Source organism: Anticarsia gemmatalis, chromosome 16 (assembly GCF_050436995.1).
Source record: "Anticarsia gemmatalis isolate Benzon Research Colony breed Stoneville strain chromosome 16, ilAntGemm2 primary, whole genome shotgun sequence".
NCBI classification, from domain to species: domain Eukaryota; kingdom Metazoa; phylum Arthropoda; class Insecta; order Lepidoptera; family Erebidae; genus Anticarsia; species Anticarsia gemmatalis.
The window spans coordinates 7253324-7269292 of NC_134760.1; the positions used below are offsets into that span (position 1 = coordinate 7253324).

General features: G+C 35.4%; 1 protein-coding gene across 9 annotated transcripts in view; it reads right to left on the minus strand.

Annotated features, from left to right (window-relative positions):
* Nucleotides 1–15969, minus strand: part of LOC142979590 (dual 3',5'-cyclic-AMP and -GMP phosphodiesterase 11-like) — a 217211-nt gene that overhangs the window by 40975 nt on the left and 160267 nt on the right. For all 9 annotated transcript variants that reach the window (XM_076124611.1, XM_076124609.1, XM_076124607.1 and 6 more), the window contains 2 exons: nt 15732–15909; nt 10189–10331 (listed from right to left, as the gene is read on the minus strand). In XM_076124611.1, coding sequence (XP_075980726.1) covers nt 10189–10331; nt 15732–15909 — 321 coding nt within the window. The remainder of the gene's footprint in view (nt 1–10188; nt 10332–15731; nt 15910–15969) is intronic.

The following is a 15969-nucleotide window of genomic DNA, read 5'->3' on the forward strand; positions in this document are numbered from 1 at the left end:
TGAATTATTTACAGCATTTTTCCGCATTAAAGTGCACTCAAAAAGTTGTATTTTCAAGAACTGTATTCTCTGTATAGTGTATAATCGTTGACAACAATTTTATTGCCCTTAAACTTAAGTTCTCCGTACTTCTTGTACAATATAGGGCTATAAAGCCAATTATAATGTGATCGTTTACTCTACTTTATGGGTCATTTCCCGTAATAATTGTTTCGCAAATAATTAGATCAACTATTGAAATAATAGTAACACGATACTGCAGTGACTTGAAATATTTTTAAAAGGTTCAATAGGATCTAATTCTGCGGTACAGGCTACTTCAAACAAAAAATCTTTCTCACATATCATTATTTTTGTCTATCACGTCGCAAACTCTTAAATTTATAAGCAAGTCAGCAGTCAAAATTCTGCGGTATTTTTATATTTTCCAGTAACAAACCCTATCACGCACGCCGACCTAGCGAAGCTTATTACACAATATTTTATGCAAAACCCATACAACATGTACAATATGTACATATAAATAAGTTTTAGTGTATTGGGTTGATGCCAACTGTTATATAGGCGTGGACAGTAAATTTCGCAAGCCGCTTTGTTCTCCTAATTATTCCATGCGGATTTATGAAACCTTGGAGGGATGAGAATGAGACGTGAGTACACTTGATTATTGCAGATACAAGGATCTTGGCTATTTAGATAACTTAGGCTTGCTACACACAAATTCGGGTCGGCATGATCGGTTCGGCAGTATTCATAAACTCGAAGCAATTACTGGACTTGCTCGACTCGTGTCGATCTGGCAGTAACTTCGAGTCAGATCATCACAATTCTTCTTTATTCAGGCGCAGCGAACGTTCATCGACACAAATTCAGTCTTCCCGCCTGGGTGGGGAGATTAATGCCGAACTGAACATATGTGAAGCAAGCCGTAGTTAAAAGATTGACTTGTAACCGTAACGAAGTCATCTTACGATTGTAATTTATTGATTGCTCTCAAATAAAAATACCAAAGTCGCCCGCTGAGTCTGACTCTCTGTTCGCGATACACTCAAAATCTACTGAACTTGAATTATTATTCGGTTGTCACCAATAAATTGAGCAAATCCCAATGAAAGATGATTAAGTGCATGATTTTTTAAGGTTAACTTGGTGTAACCTGCTTGTTCAACTAAAATACTGAAATGGTTTCCATCCTTGGTAATGCCTTGGTAATAGAACAAAGGAAATTTATTATATTTTCATTCAGTTGTATTGCATTAAACTCTACTTGCATCCTTAGCAATGCAATTGAGTTGAAAGTGCGAATCAGAAAACGATCTTTGTCGGAATGAATTGCGCTTTACAACAAAGGTAATGGTTTAGCGGCGTAAAAACAGAAGCTGTCAATAAAGTCAGTGAAACAAAACAATAACACTTACAATTATATAAACTAGATTTGACTATACAGTGCAGCAATTCATCTCTACAAAATAAACAATATTGAAAAATAATACATACACAAACACTTACACACAGAATAACACACAGAATAATAAATACAATCGAAATTCAATACGTTCCTCATCAATACTAATATCAAAAGCTGCAATGCAATAAGAAAACAAGCACTACTGCGCAATAATGCAGTAATTCCGTGCTTTATCACTGTACCTCGTGCATTCGTTATGACTTCTTTACCTTCAACGTAAAAGCTTTGTAGTCAAAGAAACATATTTCTTTGCAGGATTAACAAAACTAACACGACAAGCTACAATGAGAATATAGAGCTCGTTAAACTGTGTTTATTCGAATGGGACGCTGTAAACGGGTTAAACAATAGTTTACATTTAGTTAACCCGGAATGTTGACTCTTTACAACATCGGCTGTGAAGGGTCAGCGGTGACCGTGAAAAGTTTGCTCATAATTTACAACACTCACACTCAACTGTTTTAAACTAAACCGAAGCGGAACAATCAATCTACGTTAGCCTGTTCGGTTACTTTGTTCAAATTGTTTCTCGAACATAGCCGATACAATTACTCTGTACTGTGCAGAGTTTAATCGAACTACCGCAGTCACTAAAGTACTTAATAAAATTTCCCATTCAGGCATCCAAAACACATTAAAACAAAGCTTAGTTGGCAAGCTGTTAACCGTTAACCGAAAATGGTACACGAAACTCTTGGAGACCGGACATTTCCCCTGGGCGTCCGGGTGCTTTCGATACCCGCATTTTAACGCTTATGTGCCAGATCTTAAATATTCTCCGGCAGATATTGGCTGAATGGCCTCTAAATTGAACAGGCAATAACTACAAAGTTCTGTTGGACTTTTACGCCTTCGATGCTGCAGCACAATGGCGAAGAAATTCCGGCTAATTTACTGCCTTTGTGCATCGCCTCGTAAAACGCAAAGGTCAGCATTACCTTGAATATTTTGCAGAATATACGTATAAGCTTTAAATGTAGATCACAGTTTTATGATGTTCCATAAAGATTTGTTTCAAGTACTTCTAGTTTCATGCGGGCGACTGTTAAATAACTCATTTACTTGGTTGTTAAAACCGCCGTTTTTAATCACGTTTTCCCTCTGCAAATTACTTTTGCTATTACACTGTTCTAAGAAACTTGAGCGTTAATTTCATTAAATTTTATCGGGTAAAATAATAACATGTCAGTAAGTATAATATTTTTAAATAATAAACTTCAATAGAGAAGCCGTTATTCCAACACACAAATGTGTTCAAAACGTGCATAAAACAATTCAGTTTGAGCGTTGCCAAATCACAGCTGTCAAAGTAAATCGTTGCTCAAAGGCTGCATGAAAACAAAGCCTGTGTGGCTTCTAGTCTCGACACAGAGTTATAGCCGGGACGTTACATTTGTCGCCGCCCTTCGGGAATCGTAGCACACTATCGAATGTACTGAATATATGTCATGGCAATAAGTAATATATATCGTAACAAAATGAGTAGACATTTATCTTTAGATAAACACACGTTTATTATAAAGGTAATAATCATAATTTTTTTGCTTAAAAAGTGGTCGTATTAAAATAAAGGCTTTGTGTCTTGTGTCTCTCGACACTCGAAGTTACAAAGTGGATGTTACATTTGTCATATACGTTCGCTACGGGACACCCGCTACTAACTATTGGACAATGAGAGAGTGTTTTACATGACATGTGTATTTCACGACACATTTTACGAGTATTTTTTTAATTTGACTTTGTTTTTGGGAGATTGTGGTTTAATTTAAGTTGAAAAATATTGTTGAGTTATTTATAACGGAATACTTACATACATTAAATCATGTCTTGTACTTATAGGCAGTGACTAGAGAAATTAAATTAAAATTATAAGGTTAAAATTAATTCATAGTTGAGTTGTTTGTTTACCGAAGATTCGAAGTTCTTAAATAACTGCATATGATAGAATAAAATTCATCCTGCCATGAAGATTGTCGGACAAAAAACAGTAATATCATTGCGAATGTGTAATTTTAGCAAACGAAGTCCATCCGTCGAAGGAATAACGGTTTAGTAACCCTAATTGCTTTGGTAAGTGCAGCTTCGTCACCGCTTAAGTTAACAGTAACTTGTGCAACGTCGCGTTCACGAGTATTGGTAGATATCGGCAGGTAGTTGAAGATGACTTGTGATTTAGAGTATTGACACTATTGCCATATTACGACGTTAACTTGAATGCATCGTGTAGATAATAATTGTTGCTATATTTAACTTTACTTTTCTAAAATCAAACCAGTTTTAAGACTATTCCTTTTATTTCGAGTTATTGTGCCTTAAGTCTACTTAAAAAATACTACACAAGTAAAAGTAAACTATACAACAATCTAGTCATTGTCTTTTGTATAGGTACTTGATTCTAAAGAATACTTTCAACAGACCCGTATACCATAAGTATGAATTTTAATTCGACATAAAAATGAATAATTGAACAAATTGGATTACTTCTTTTACTTTTTTCCAATCGATTGACATCAAAAAGTGCTGAGGCACGTCTAAATGGGAAAAATAAAAATAAATTGATCCTTATTGCAGATCATGTTATGAACTCTATAAATGGCACTTATTTTGTAAACGATTCTATTTCGAGTAGAACAAGCTTTTGATTTCAGCTGTGTATTCACAATAATATTTGAAAAGTAACTATTTGAAAGTCGCTGAGAAGTGGTGTACCGTAAAATCCAATCACAGAACTGTAAAGTACTTTATACGAAAGCGTTGAAGAAAATTGCGACAAAAACCAAAGCGAGAAAGAAAAAACTGTAGGAGATTGCAATATATTCTTGATGCTTCCTTTTCTCGATTTATTAGTAAGTACAGACTCTAGTAATATGATGATTGAAGATGACTATCAGGCTTTCTTCAAAACGATTGCCAAATGGATTATACAAAATTCTTCCATACTAATTGTTTTGCTATGAGTCTTTACTTCAATATGGAGGTGCAGATCATATTATTATAATACCGGTTTTACGTCCGTCGTTACCATCCATTACTTAATTAAAATTACAATGTAACACAATATATTACGATATTCTCATTAAAAGCCTAATTACGATCGGATGTGCTAATAGAAGCTTGTTATTCGAGCGTGTACCGCGATTGTTTCTCGATGAAACATAGCAAATGATTCCCTCTTGACTTTGTAATGGAAACCGCGATCTTTAATTAAAAGTTTCTGTTTTGCTAAGGACGTTCTAACTAGGCGTTCGTTGTGTTTGTGGAAATATTTTGCTTGATTTTTACCGAGTAGAAAAGACTAGAACACGAAACCATTTTGCACGTATAAAATGATTTTAAACACACAATAATGAACAATAACGCTTAACAACATCAACTATCAGTTTCTTCAAAGTGTAGCATTCTAACCATCAAGTTAGTACCTAATAAGTTTACACGTGTCTTGAAGGCAAACTGTCTGCTACATACAATTTGTCTACAAAGGAAGCGCCCTTATTTGTACAATATTACAATGAAAGGTCCAGTAGTTTATTTTTAATGGCTACTAGCAGAGTTGTGCTATGCTGAAATAACGTTTTATAGGAGAAAGGACGGAATTTTAAAGCCTTAAGCGTTTTACGTCATGGTAGGGTTTTTCTTTTGACGTATTAACGTTTGACACTTCTGCGTAAGAAAATGTATTTGTTTACTTAACAGTATTACGAGACACGTATACAAATGCATTATCAATATGTCAAGCTGTACTACGTAGATAGCATCAAGTTTTTAGTAGACTTGAAAATCGACTAAATTTGTAAATGTTTTTGATTTTCTGGTTACTGCATATAAGGGACATCACAGTATCGGATTGAAATTAATCAAATAACGAGTAGTAACATATTTTCTTAATGTAGATGTCTTTTGTAAAATTATTTACGTCTATAATTTTTGCTAAAAAGACAATGAGCGCCTAAACAAACCTTCGCTATACAAGTCTATATATGCAACTAACTTGCTTTATACGGGAATTGCCACTGTTTAAGATTCATGGAAAGAATCCCCGAGGGTATCTTAGCATTTCGTGTCAAAAGCATAGACAAACAAGTTTTGCACTGCAATTTACATAGTTTGCTTTTGAAAACCAAATTATAATTCAGAAATTTGAACGAACACACAATGGTTGTGTTATTTGTATGACAAATGCACTTTTGCACTAATAATGTAGTTACATACGCCATTATTAAAGTAGTTTAAAAACACATCCAAAGCACGGAACAACTAACCATGGTTCACACAAGAATCTTTTTTTCTGGGAATCAAATAAACAGCACCCTGTATAACAGTAACGCCGGCCCCATTACGCTAGGGTGTTGTCGAATTTTACACGAGTATTTTTATTAACAAAATAAATGGTCGCAACATAATTGTGCGTATCCGATACAAACAGCAATATATTAATGAGAACACGCATTTTTATCTACAGGCTGATGTTAACTGCGATATCGAGGACGCATTTGTGCCTGGAGATCGGTAATTCACATTAACTCAGCCTCCCGTGGGGGAGTGATTTATCTCGCGAACAGATAGCCGCTATGTGGGCTCTTGTGTTCGATTGCTGATCATGCTAAATTATTCTGGTTAATAAGATTAAATATCGGGTAAAATTATATGCCTGAACATTTCCGCCTTTCAATACAAATTCGACGAAATTAAAAATTAACTAAGTAATAATCCCTTGAACTACTCTAACTAAAAGCAGTCTGTGTCTTACTCCAAGTAATATAATCAGGCTTATAGAAAGAAAAAAACTAATTGAATTATTATGAACATCTGCTGAGTACACATAATGTTGCAAAAGTAACTCGCACTACACGTGTAAACAATTTGATTCGATACAGTCAAAATTACCAGCCAAAATGTATGCACTTGTGCAGTTATACAATAAATTATATGCGCAGATGCACCTCGCATTATGACTTAAAAGCATTTCATAGTAAATTATATCTCTATGAGTAGAAAGCAACTATGTTTATTTTTGGTTTTACATTCCTTCCCGCTTCGTCCCAAAGCGGTATAAAAGTGTAGTGACACTCACATTATATTACTAGATTTAAGGCTTCATGTTACAGGGGACTAGCGTATTGGTGGCAAGAATGCAAACATTTAAGCCCTTAAAACTTTCCAATAATGGATGTTATTATATTCGTCACGAAAATACCGAATACATACAAAATATTACAAGTATAAAAAATGTGCTCTCCTAATATTTTGGTACATTCGTGATGAATTTCGTAAATTGTGCTCAATAATTTTATTTAACAAACTGTATGGTAACACAATTAACAATCATAAAATTACCATTTTACACACTTGAGTGCTATTTGGGGTATTTCTATGGGAGAATGTATTCTAAATGTTCAAAACAACTTGTACTATTAAAACCATACACGAACTATGTTAATTTACTCAAGAATTTATTTATTATTCTACATGCACATTCTCTCCACCTGACACTACCACTCGGCAACTAAGAAGCGTTTAGTTTTCTTTTTTAGAAGCGCGCGTTAAACACACAGATAATGCAAAAGAAAATTGTTTTCCTCGCCCGATAATACGATAACTTGATATTATTTCCTAGCCATTTATTTTGTTTTTATTCCCTTAATGGACTGTAACCTTCGAGTGAATAAACGATACATTAGGAGAAGCGACTTTTATAGCGAATCAATTCTCCCTGCTTAACTTTATTTGTCTCGTGAAAGGGAAAGCAAAAGTACGCTAAACACCGTAAAACCGCGGTCGCTAATAGCAAAGTACCTTTCGTATTCTCCGAAATGAATTTCCATGTGAAATTCCATTTTAGAAAAACCTCAAAGGGGTTGGAGCCGTTGAAACTCGAAGAAAAAATTATACGTGCAGAACGGGAAAGCGCTAGAAATATTTTATGAATGCTTTTGTACTCGAGCTCGATATAGAGGTCGCATAAAGAAAGTATATGCACCACGTATGAAGCCTTTTTTGCTTTTAACACCCACCATACGCGTAAACGTGAATGAGAACATAAAACGAGAGTTCGTATTACAAATAAAAGTACCACAGATGAACTAAGCGGGATTTTATGTGATACTTGGAATGTCTAAGAGACGTATAAAGGCTATCTACAAAATGAAGCACGTACTTGAAGCCTAGCCAACATTGACATGTTCTAAACCAACTCTATTTTTTATACTAAGGAAAACGGCTTTCTCGCGCCCGAGGATCGTTAGAATTGGGTTAAAGTTCCGCTTATGTAGCAAAGGGAAGCAGCTATAAAATTTTGTAGAAACTAATTTAGATCAATTTCAGTATGTCCATTTAGTCCTAATATTGTATTCAAAATGTTTATAAGGTCATTAACTATCTTCAACAATCCTTGACATCGCAACACGAATCATGAATAAATCTTTAGAGAATACATTTGTAATACACAACGCATGTTTATGTTTGTTATGAACTTTGTCAATAATATGTTAAGTGCATCCGTCGGCGCTTAGCGGAATACGAAGTAGTACAAAATTACGTTAGCTCTGAGACCATCAATACGGTTTATACTAGTGGTTTGATACTAGTATGCACGGTCACGGTATTCATTTAGCTTCTAGACAGCAATTCTTCACAGCGTTTAATCTCTGTTTCTCAAACAAGAAAATTAAACTGCGGTATATAAAGAGAAACTGGTAACAACCGGATAAGTTTAGTAAGAATTTACTTGTAGTATTGAACACTATAACTTTCAATAAAATTTGCAAAAAGTATTTTCTCTATTCATGAACTTTTCTCTCATCGTCCGCATTAGCATAATTATTACATTGAGATCATAAAATGGCTATAAACTTCACTTTACTTGCACATTGTGCAGTAGTAGTGCAGTCCGGCAGTACCTAGGTTCAATAACTAAAGGCCGTTGACCCGAGACGTCGAAAATTAATATTCGTAATTAAATTTGACCCTTCAGTCTTCAGAGAGTCTAGACGTCATTAAATTGCAATAGTTTCCTTACAACTTGAGTACGTGTCGATGAAAACTATAACGGAGAAAGGTGTTTTTTTATTCCTAACAAAATTCTATGAAAGACATCTAAAGAAGACAAGGAAATATATTGAGAAGACTGACAAATCCGTGATAGTTTATGATGTGTTCCTACTATTTCTGAGTATTGTTTCCTAAATACATCTTGAGTCACATGTTTAACCAAATACCACATTCACCTACAGAACAAAAGAAATTAATCTAAAAGCTAGACATTTTTGTATGACGTCAGTGAGAGATTGTGTGGGCACGTAAAATAATCCTGGCACTGAAATCAGAGCAAGGCTAAACTGAACAGTGTATCGAATATACCTCGCATACACATTTTATGCACTGAATTTTCGAACAACGAATAAAAAAGTAAATTAACATTGCATATTTGCATGAGAGCCTCAAATAAAATTTTAATGAACTTGCATAAAAACGAAACGATCTCGATGAAGCCAGAGAGACATCAAGTCACGATAATACATACGTATATGCTCCTATGATAATTTGAAGGGTACTTAAAATAGCATTTGAAAAGTTTGATCAACGTCTTCGGTCTAGACGAATTACGTTCTTATTTAAACAAAGAATAAAAGTTCTGTAACATAATGCGTAGGACGCTTTCTAGCAATCTATTCTTCATTAGAATTCTCATTAGATATGAATCAAGGATCGCATAAATGTCAGCCGGTAGTAAAATAGCTCAGAAATACTGCAGTCGTGAATCTAGAAAGCTGGTGCACCATCAAATTTTATGTACTGACGTATTTATGGAAGCGCTCATGAAATAGCGTTTCCACGATCTACCACCTACATTTGTCTTCCTTGTCTCTGACATCAGTTTTTTACACATTAAAAAGAGAGAGAGAGATATAGTGCTGTATATCTAAACGTCTCCAAGTTCGCTGGAATTACACAGGCATCCATCTCAGCGTTTGCAGTGGCACAAACTCGTTCCTAAAGCAATAAATTCTGATTACGAACGGGTCGACTTGCATTCAAGTGCAAATTCTCATTTCGATTTCTACGTTTTATTGGAAAGGTTCTTTTTCACTCTATTGTTGTGGTACGCTTTTCTAATTAGTGGCGTTCCAATTAATTGCGCTGTACAAAGATGTTTCACTTCATGTTTTATTTTTGTACCGAGAATAACAAACTCATTACGGAGGTAACAATTTCTCTGAAGGAAACAATGCATTAAGAAATATTTCTGTATCTAGCTTTGAAGTAAGTTGGAGCTAATCCAAAGTTGCTGGAAGTTTCTGTAGCAAGACTGCGCGTGAAGCCCAGGAGACAGATAGTTTATTCAAACTGTCAGCCAATCGTTCCCATTGGCTCGTCGGTCTAAGTGGCCAGGTTGCTATTGCGATCAACTTTTCGATCGGGTAACGAACGATACTCCCTGGAGACGTTTAAAAACCAAAGGAATTCGTGGAAGGAAAGTATCCTTACCCAAAAGGATAATCAGATTACTTTTGTAGGACTATAACGATATATAAGAGCACATAAGATAACAGGCATAGACACAAAACAGAATTATATAAAGTAGGACGTTTTCAGTTTTACAGTCAGGGCAGTTTGTACAAAATAAACGAAATTCATAGCGCGAAGATGGTCAATCCTTTTACCCGATTCGCAAGTCATAACTTTGATATAAAAAAAATCATACATAATAATATGGTACTGACCTTCCATTTTGAGGGTTGGGTGACGCTCTTTCTCCCTGCACCAGGAACAGAGAGCCTCTATCGGCGTCGAGGAGTATGGACACGTTCTGAAGGATCTTGTGACAGAGCACTCGTACTTCAAGTTCGTTGCATATGTCTTTCACCTGCGACAAACAAACACAATGATAAATATACAAAAATAAATTGTGATAGTCTTTATACCAACGCGCAACCAGTTTTTTCATCAAAAATAACAACCAAAGTAAAAATGACATTCAAATTTGTCGAACAAAGATTTTCATTACTACTTACTATTATTTTACTAGGTACTATACTTTGGCTGTTACGTTTGATGAAGAAACTGGTCGTAACAGACTAGATTTTAAGTTTAAAAATCTGAGTCAAATTTAATTTTACCCAGGAACAGAAGACATATAACTACCGCGATGTCATGCAGATAATAAAAAGCTCGTGAAAATATAAAGCGGTTTCCTCGATCAGAGATTACCCGCAACCAGTTTTATTTGAGTTTCGCAATTCAAAGATAAACTGGAAACTAAACAAAATGAATTTAGAACTGAATTCTGATGTCGTAAACGGTTAAAGCTATGACCTACAAAAATATAAGTTCTTTGTAGAAATTGGGTTGTTAAACCCTGTAAGTTCTGTTGTTATTAGCAACAAGGAACACGGAGAAAAGCTAAAAGAGAACCGAGACTATATAATAAAATTTTATTTTATAATACATACGAAACACTCAGCAGAATTTCTGTTACAAAAAGTTTTCGAATTCAAACGGTTCGATGATTATTGTGTACCACAAAAAAGGGTATAAGTTCTATCTATTAGTTGGGAGACCGCCGTCAAGTTGCAATAGAGAGATGTCAACAAACTTGTACCCTGCCCGCCCACGCGTCCCAAACTCGAAGAGGTTATTCCCGACGTCGAATATGATTTCCGAACTAATTTCCGCAGAGTATTTCTACCAGCGTCGTGTATTTACAATATTCACTAATATGATTCACAAATATACATATTTCAGCCATCCTTAGTATCGTGTGTATTACTTTTTTAAATAACTTACAAACCTTGTAGTGTTAACACTATCCCTTTTTGCTAGTTCAACGGAAGAGTTACAATGAGTTATTGCTAAAACTTTTTTGGTACGTAACGCAAAATAATTACAAATTAAAGCCATTGCACAATTTTAGTAGATAGCTAAATTCACCAATCTGCCTGCCAAGCGTGACAATATCCCGTTATCGTTCAATGTGATCTATGGCTTAGGCCCATAAGCCCCAAATTCACAAGTGGACGTTAACGGGCTGATATAATGAAATACCTTGCGTGCGTTGAAGGCAATAAGTCTACCAGACTATGACAGACCGAAAAATTAAACTAAGGTAGATTTGATCTTTGAACAACATCGACCTGATTTTGTTAAAATCACCTTGAACTGAAATTACCACGTAACTTCATGAACTACATTATGACAGGTCCCAAATCTTTCAGATCGCATGCTGGGATTGAAATGTGCGTAATTAATGTTTCCTCACAAATCTGATTCATAAGAACATCACAACAAAGTAGGAACCTTGGCACAAATCGGCTTCAGAGCAAAACATTAATTTTCCTTTACAACATAACTTACAAACATGTCGATTAAATTAAAACTCAGATTCCAAAGCACGTTGGATATTATTTGTGAAATTAACCCCCACAATCTATCTCTGTCTCAATTAATACGTAAACGAAATGATTAATTATCGTCAATTTGGGTCGAACGTGACGCTCCAGTAATCCGAGAACCCTCAACCAAACATTTAGGTTAGACAGGAACCTCGTTTAATAACTCAATCGTGTTTGGTGGCTGCTGTATTTGCACTGCGGGAGAGTACGGATAAAGCTTATTCTTTCATCGACGAAGTTGGGCCGAATTATTTTAGGGAGTGTTTATTCAAATTAGTTTGCACTCAACGAAGTAGTCTCAAAGAACATTGTTGGAGATGAGCCGGCGATGAAAGGTTTGAACATCTACTTATCTATATCGAGCGGATAAACTGCTCTTTAGTGTGCGTCAGCCATCAATGAATGTTCTATGAATATTCACGGTCGCCTACGCACACACGCGCAACGAGGTGTTTATCTATGCGACCAGTCAACCAGCCGCTAGCCGGTCACATTCGAACGACATCAAAGGAACGTAAACTCGTAATACGCCGGCGATATTGTAATTTTATTCTTATAAAGGGAAATAAAAATCATCCAGCAAGGTCACTTACAGCTTATGGATTCATTATTTTCTACGTACGCGTATAATATAGCTTGAATTTTAGCGTTAATTAAACACAAACACGTGTGAAAATTGTAACACATGTGTTACTTACCAATTTAATTAGCATACTGGATTTAATGAATTGCCTGCTAAAAACTGGTTCATAATTTTCCACAGCGTAAATGCGATCACATTTCGTTCTCGGTTACATGGAATTAAAATTTCGATTGTTTGAGAAGAATGGGTGCATATGTACTGGCGCATGTGGCGCCCGTTTATCAAATGCGGGCATACTGTCGGCAGCCAGTAGTCGACGTACAGAACTCGAGTAACTGGAAGTGGCCGACCAAACGCTTTTACGAAAACCAGACGCGGTTTGAATTATTCAGATATCTGTAGCACTGACGACCAATGATGTTAAGTTGATTGGCGAAATGAATGTACGTGATTATTTTATTTACAAGCCTTTTCGAGTTAATAACAAGACAGCGTGGCGGGCGGGATCAATGTAATCTCAAGTGGTTCAGATAACGACAAATCCGTTTGGACAAATTCATTTGTAATTAATGTCTGTGCGGTACCATCAGTTCCATTTATTTCTGATAATGTAAGAGGTTTTTTCCTAAATTCAAGTACTTTCCTCATACCAATTTCATAATTACGGCGACCCTCATTACTGAAAAGGTTGTTTCGGATATGAGATTTAGAATATTTTGATAAAAGTAGAGTTGTATTTGGTATCTCACACGAATGAATATGAATGTTATTCGTTTCATATTTACACCTATACAATGCTTTAAAAAAACAAACACTAAGCGGATTTGTCCCAACAGTTGCATTAAAAACAAGTGAGTAACGATTGTTACGACTGAATCTTGAATAAATAAAACAAATTCGATATCAAAACATACGGTAGTTTTAATAACAGTTACGAAGCTATACAATAACATCAGCTGTAAGCATCCTAACGACCCTCTCTCCAATGAATCACGCCAAGATAGCGGGTTGACTCATTAAATAACAATTTTCATTCACTACGGAACAATAAAATAAAAATATGCTTTTGAATTAAATTTTATTCAATACTAGCTGACCCGCGCAACTTCGCTTGCGTCACATAAGAGAGAATGGGTCATAATTTTCCCCGTTTTTGTAACATTTTTTACTGGTACTCTGCTCCTATTAGTCGTAGCGTGATGATATATAGCCAATAGCCTTTCTCGATAAATGGGCTGTCGAACACTGAATAATTTTACAAATCGGACCAGTAGTTCCTGAGATTAGCGCGTTCAAACAAACAAACAAACTCTTCAGCTTTATAATTTTATTCAATTCAATATAATGGCCTTTCCAGTGGTGTTGGGTCAAGCGGTATGTTTACATGTAATTATCAAGCGGTTGTTTTATCGGAGTTGACCCCTGACTGACAGTGGCGAGCCGACAGAGGCCTAATTTAGGTACGTACACATGTAAAACGACACCCGATTGTGTTTCGTAAATTGACTTTTAATTGACGTCAAGCGGGTAATCATGCCCCTGAAATTTTGGATAGGGGATCACAGATATGTTTGTATAGTATTCCTATGTGAAATTTATGAAAACACTCGCTAACAGAGAGATGATAAATGATTATAATATGATGAGATTTGTGTGTGTGGGCAAAGATTTTTATGAAAACTATTATTTCAACTGATTTCTGTACATTAGGAACCTTTTAAAAAGTGATGGACTAACTAAAAAGATTCAAATCTTTTTAGTTAGTCCATCAAATTTTTAAAGGTTTTGTTTCGTTTATCTACAATATCTATAGATAATCCTTCAAAGGCTCTACGGGACTCAGAAGATTAAAAAAATACGACACCCTGTAATTAATCAATCTGTTGTTTAGGTAGTCTCATCCTAAAATCCCGTTGAGCTTAATAGTGAACTAACAAAAAAATTAGAAAGAATATTTTTGTTTTCATTCCGAAACGAAAACACAAAAAGCGAAAATATATAAATCAATTTGTAGAAAGCCTGCTTTTAAACTGGTATTAACTTTTTTGTTCGTATTGCTTTCTTTCTACATAAAAAATATATAAGTTCAAATGGGAATTAGCTTAGAGGTAGCTGATTAAGTAATCTTTTCTAATTTGTTTAAGAGGATTTCGCGGGAAACATGGCTCTGAAAGGTTGAGCCGGGATAATTTGAATTGATAATTAGGAGATTAAATTTAGACAATCCGAGTTACGAACCTATTCTGTTAATGAAGTACATACGCTCGAATGAAATGTTAAGGCAGATAAAATGCTACTTTGTTATTTATTTCACGTGTTGTTCAAAGTTACACAAAGCGCATACATGAACTGTTGAGTGCATTAAACATTTTATGTGACCTCCTCGTTTACTGAAGCTGTTAAGAACAAACACAGTAGTTATTAGTTATGTAATATACTTTTATAACCTCTACGTAATCTAGCCTCGCATTATTTCTTAGATCATAATGACATCATAGATTAACTGAGGAAAATACGAACTATTATGTTGTCAACTTATTATCCGTATTTTCTCACGATTTCATTATATCTACTTTCGTGTCCTGCAGCTACCGGTAAATTTCGTTTACAATTAAATAACTAATTAGAAACATTCCCAGGAATCTTTCGAAAATATTTTTTGTTGGCATACTATACATTCTGAAGAGTTCATTAACTCATTAAAAGTTGAATTTGCAGTATGCGCAAATGAGTAAGCACTTCATTTTAATTGGTCATTAGCATCAAATCTCAAAGAACTAATAAGTGCGGGACAATGACATTAAACTAAAATATTTAGAAACAAACGACGGGAAATATACCGTAGTGTTTTAGCGAGTGATTGTTTGTGACATCTTCCAAATGTTTGAAATATTATACGTACTTTAATGTTTCGATGAAAAAACGAACGAAAACAGCCCAGTAACTTGATCCTTGACCTTGTCTGTTACAATCATCTTCAAAAATACTTTTGTGAAAAGCTTAGTAGAACAAGGAACCAAGCACAGGAATTATTCTGTTGAGCGTTGGAAGGCGTACTATCATGACTGATAGACTAATCCCCGGTTTCTGAGGTACATTTATCGGTAGTTCATCAATTAAATAGCGTTTATTTAAGCTCATACAAAAATGACGCTTTGAAGACCGCTAAATGTGCCTCAGAAACCTGGCAGTAATAGTGCTAAGTGATAACTCCTAGCAAATTTATAGAACTTTGCAACACAATATCTGCCAAAAATGTAACGGTAGAAGTACGTATTAGTATTGTACTCACTAGTTCAAATATAAGTTCCTTCTCGTCCAACTGTCGGAGTTCATGCCTCGACCGCCGCTGTGGTCTGGAAGGTGTCGCGTGAGGAGGCTGGTCTCCAAGGAAGGTGGGTGTGCCGTCTACCGTCGTCACCAACGGCTTCAAAAGACCGCCGCGCTCAAACTCGTGCGCTGAGATCTTCCTGTCGAATTATAAATGTTTATTAGTTGATTGAATTCAAATTGACCGTGGCGCAGTGGTT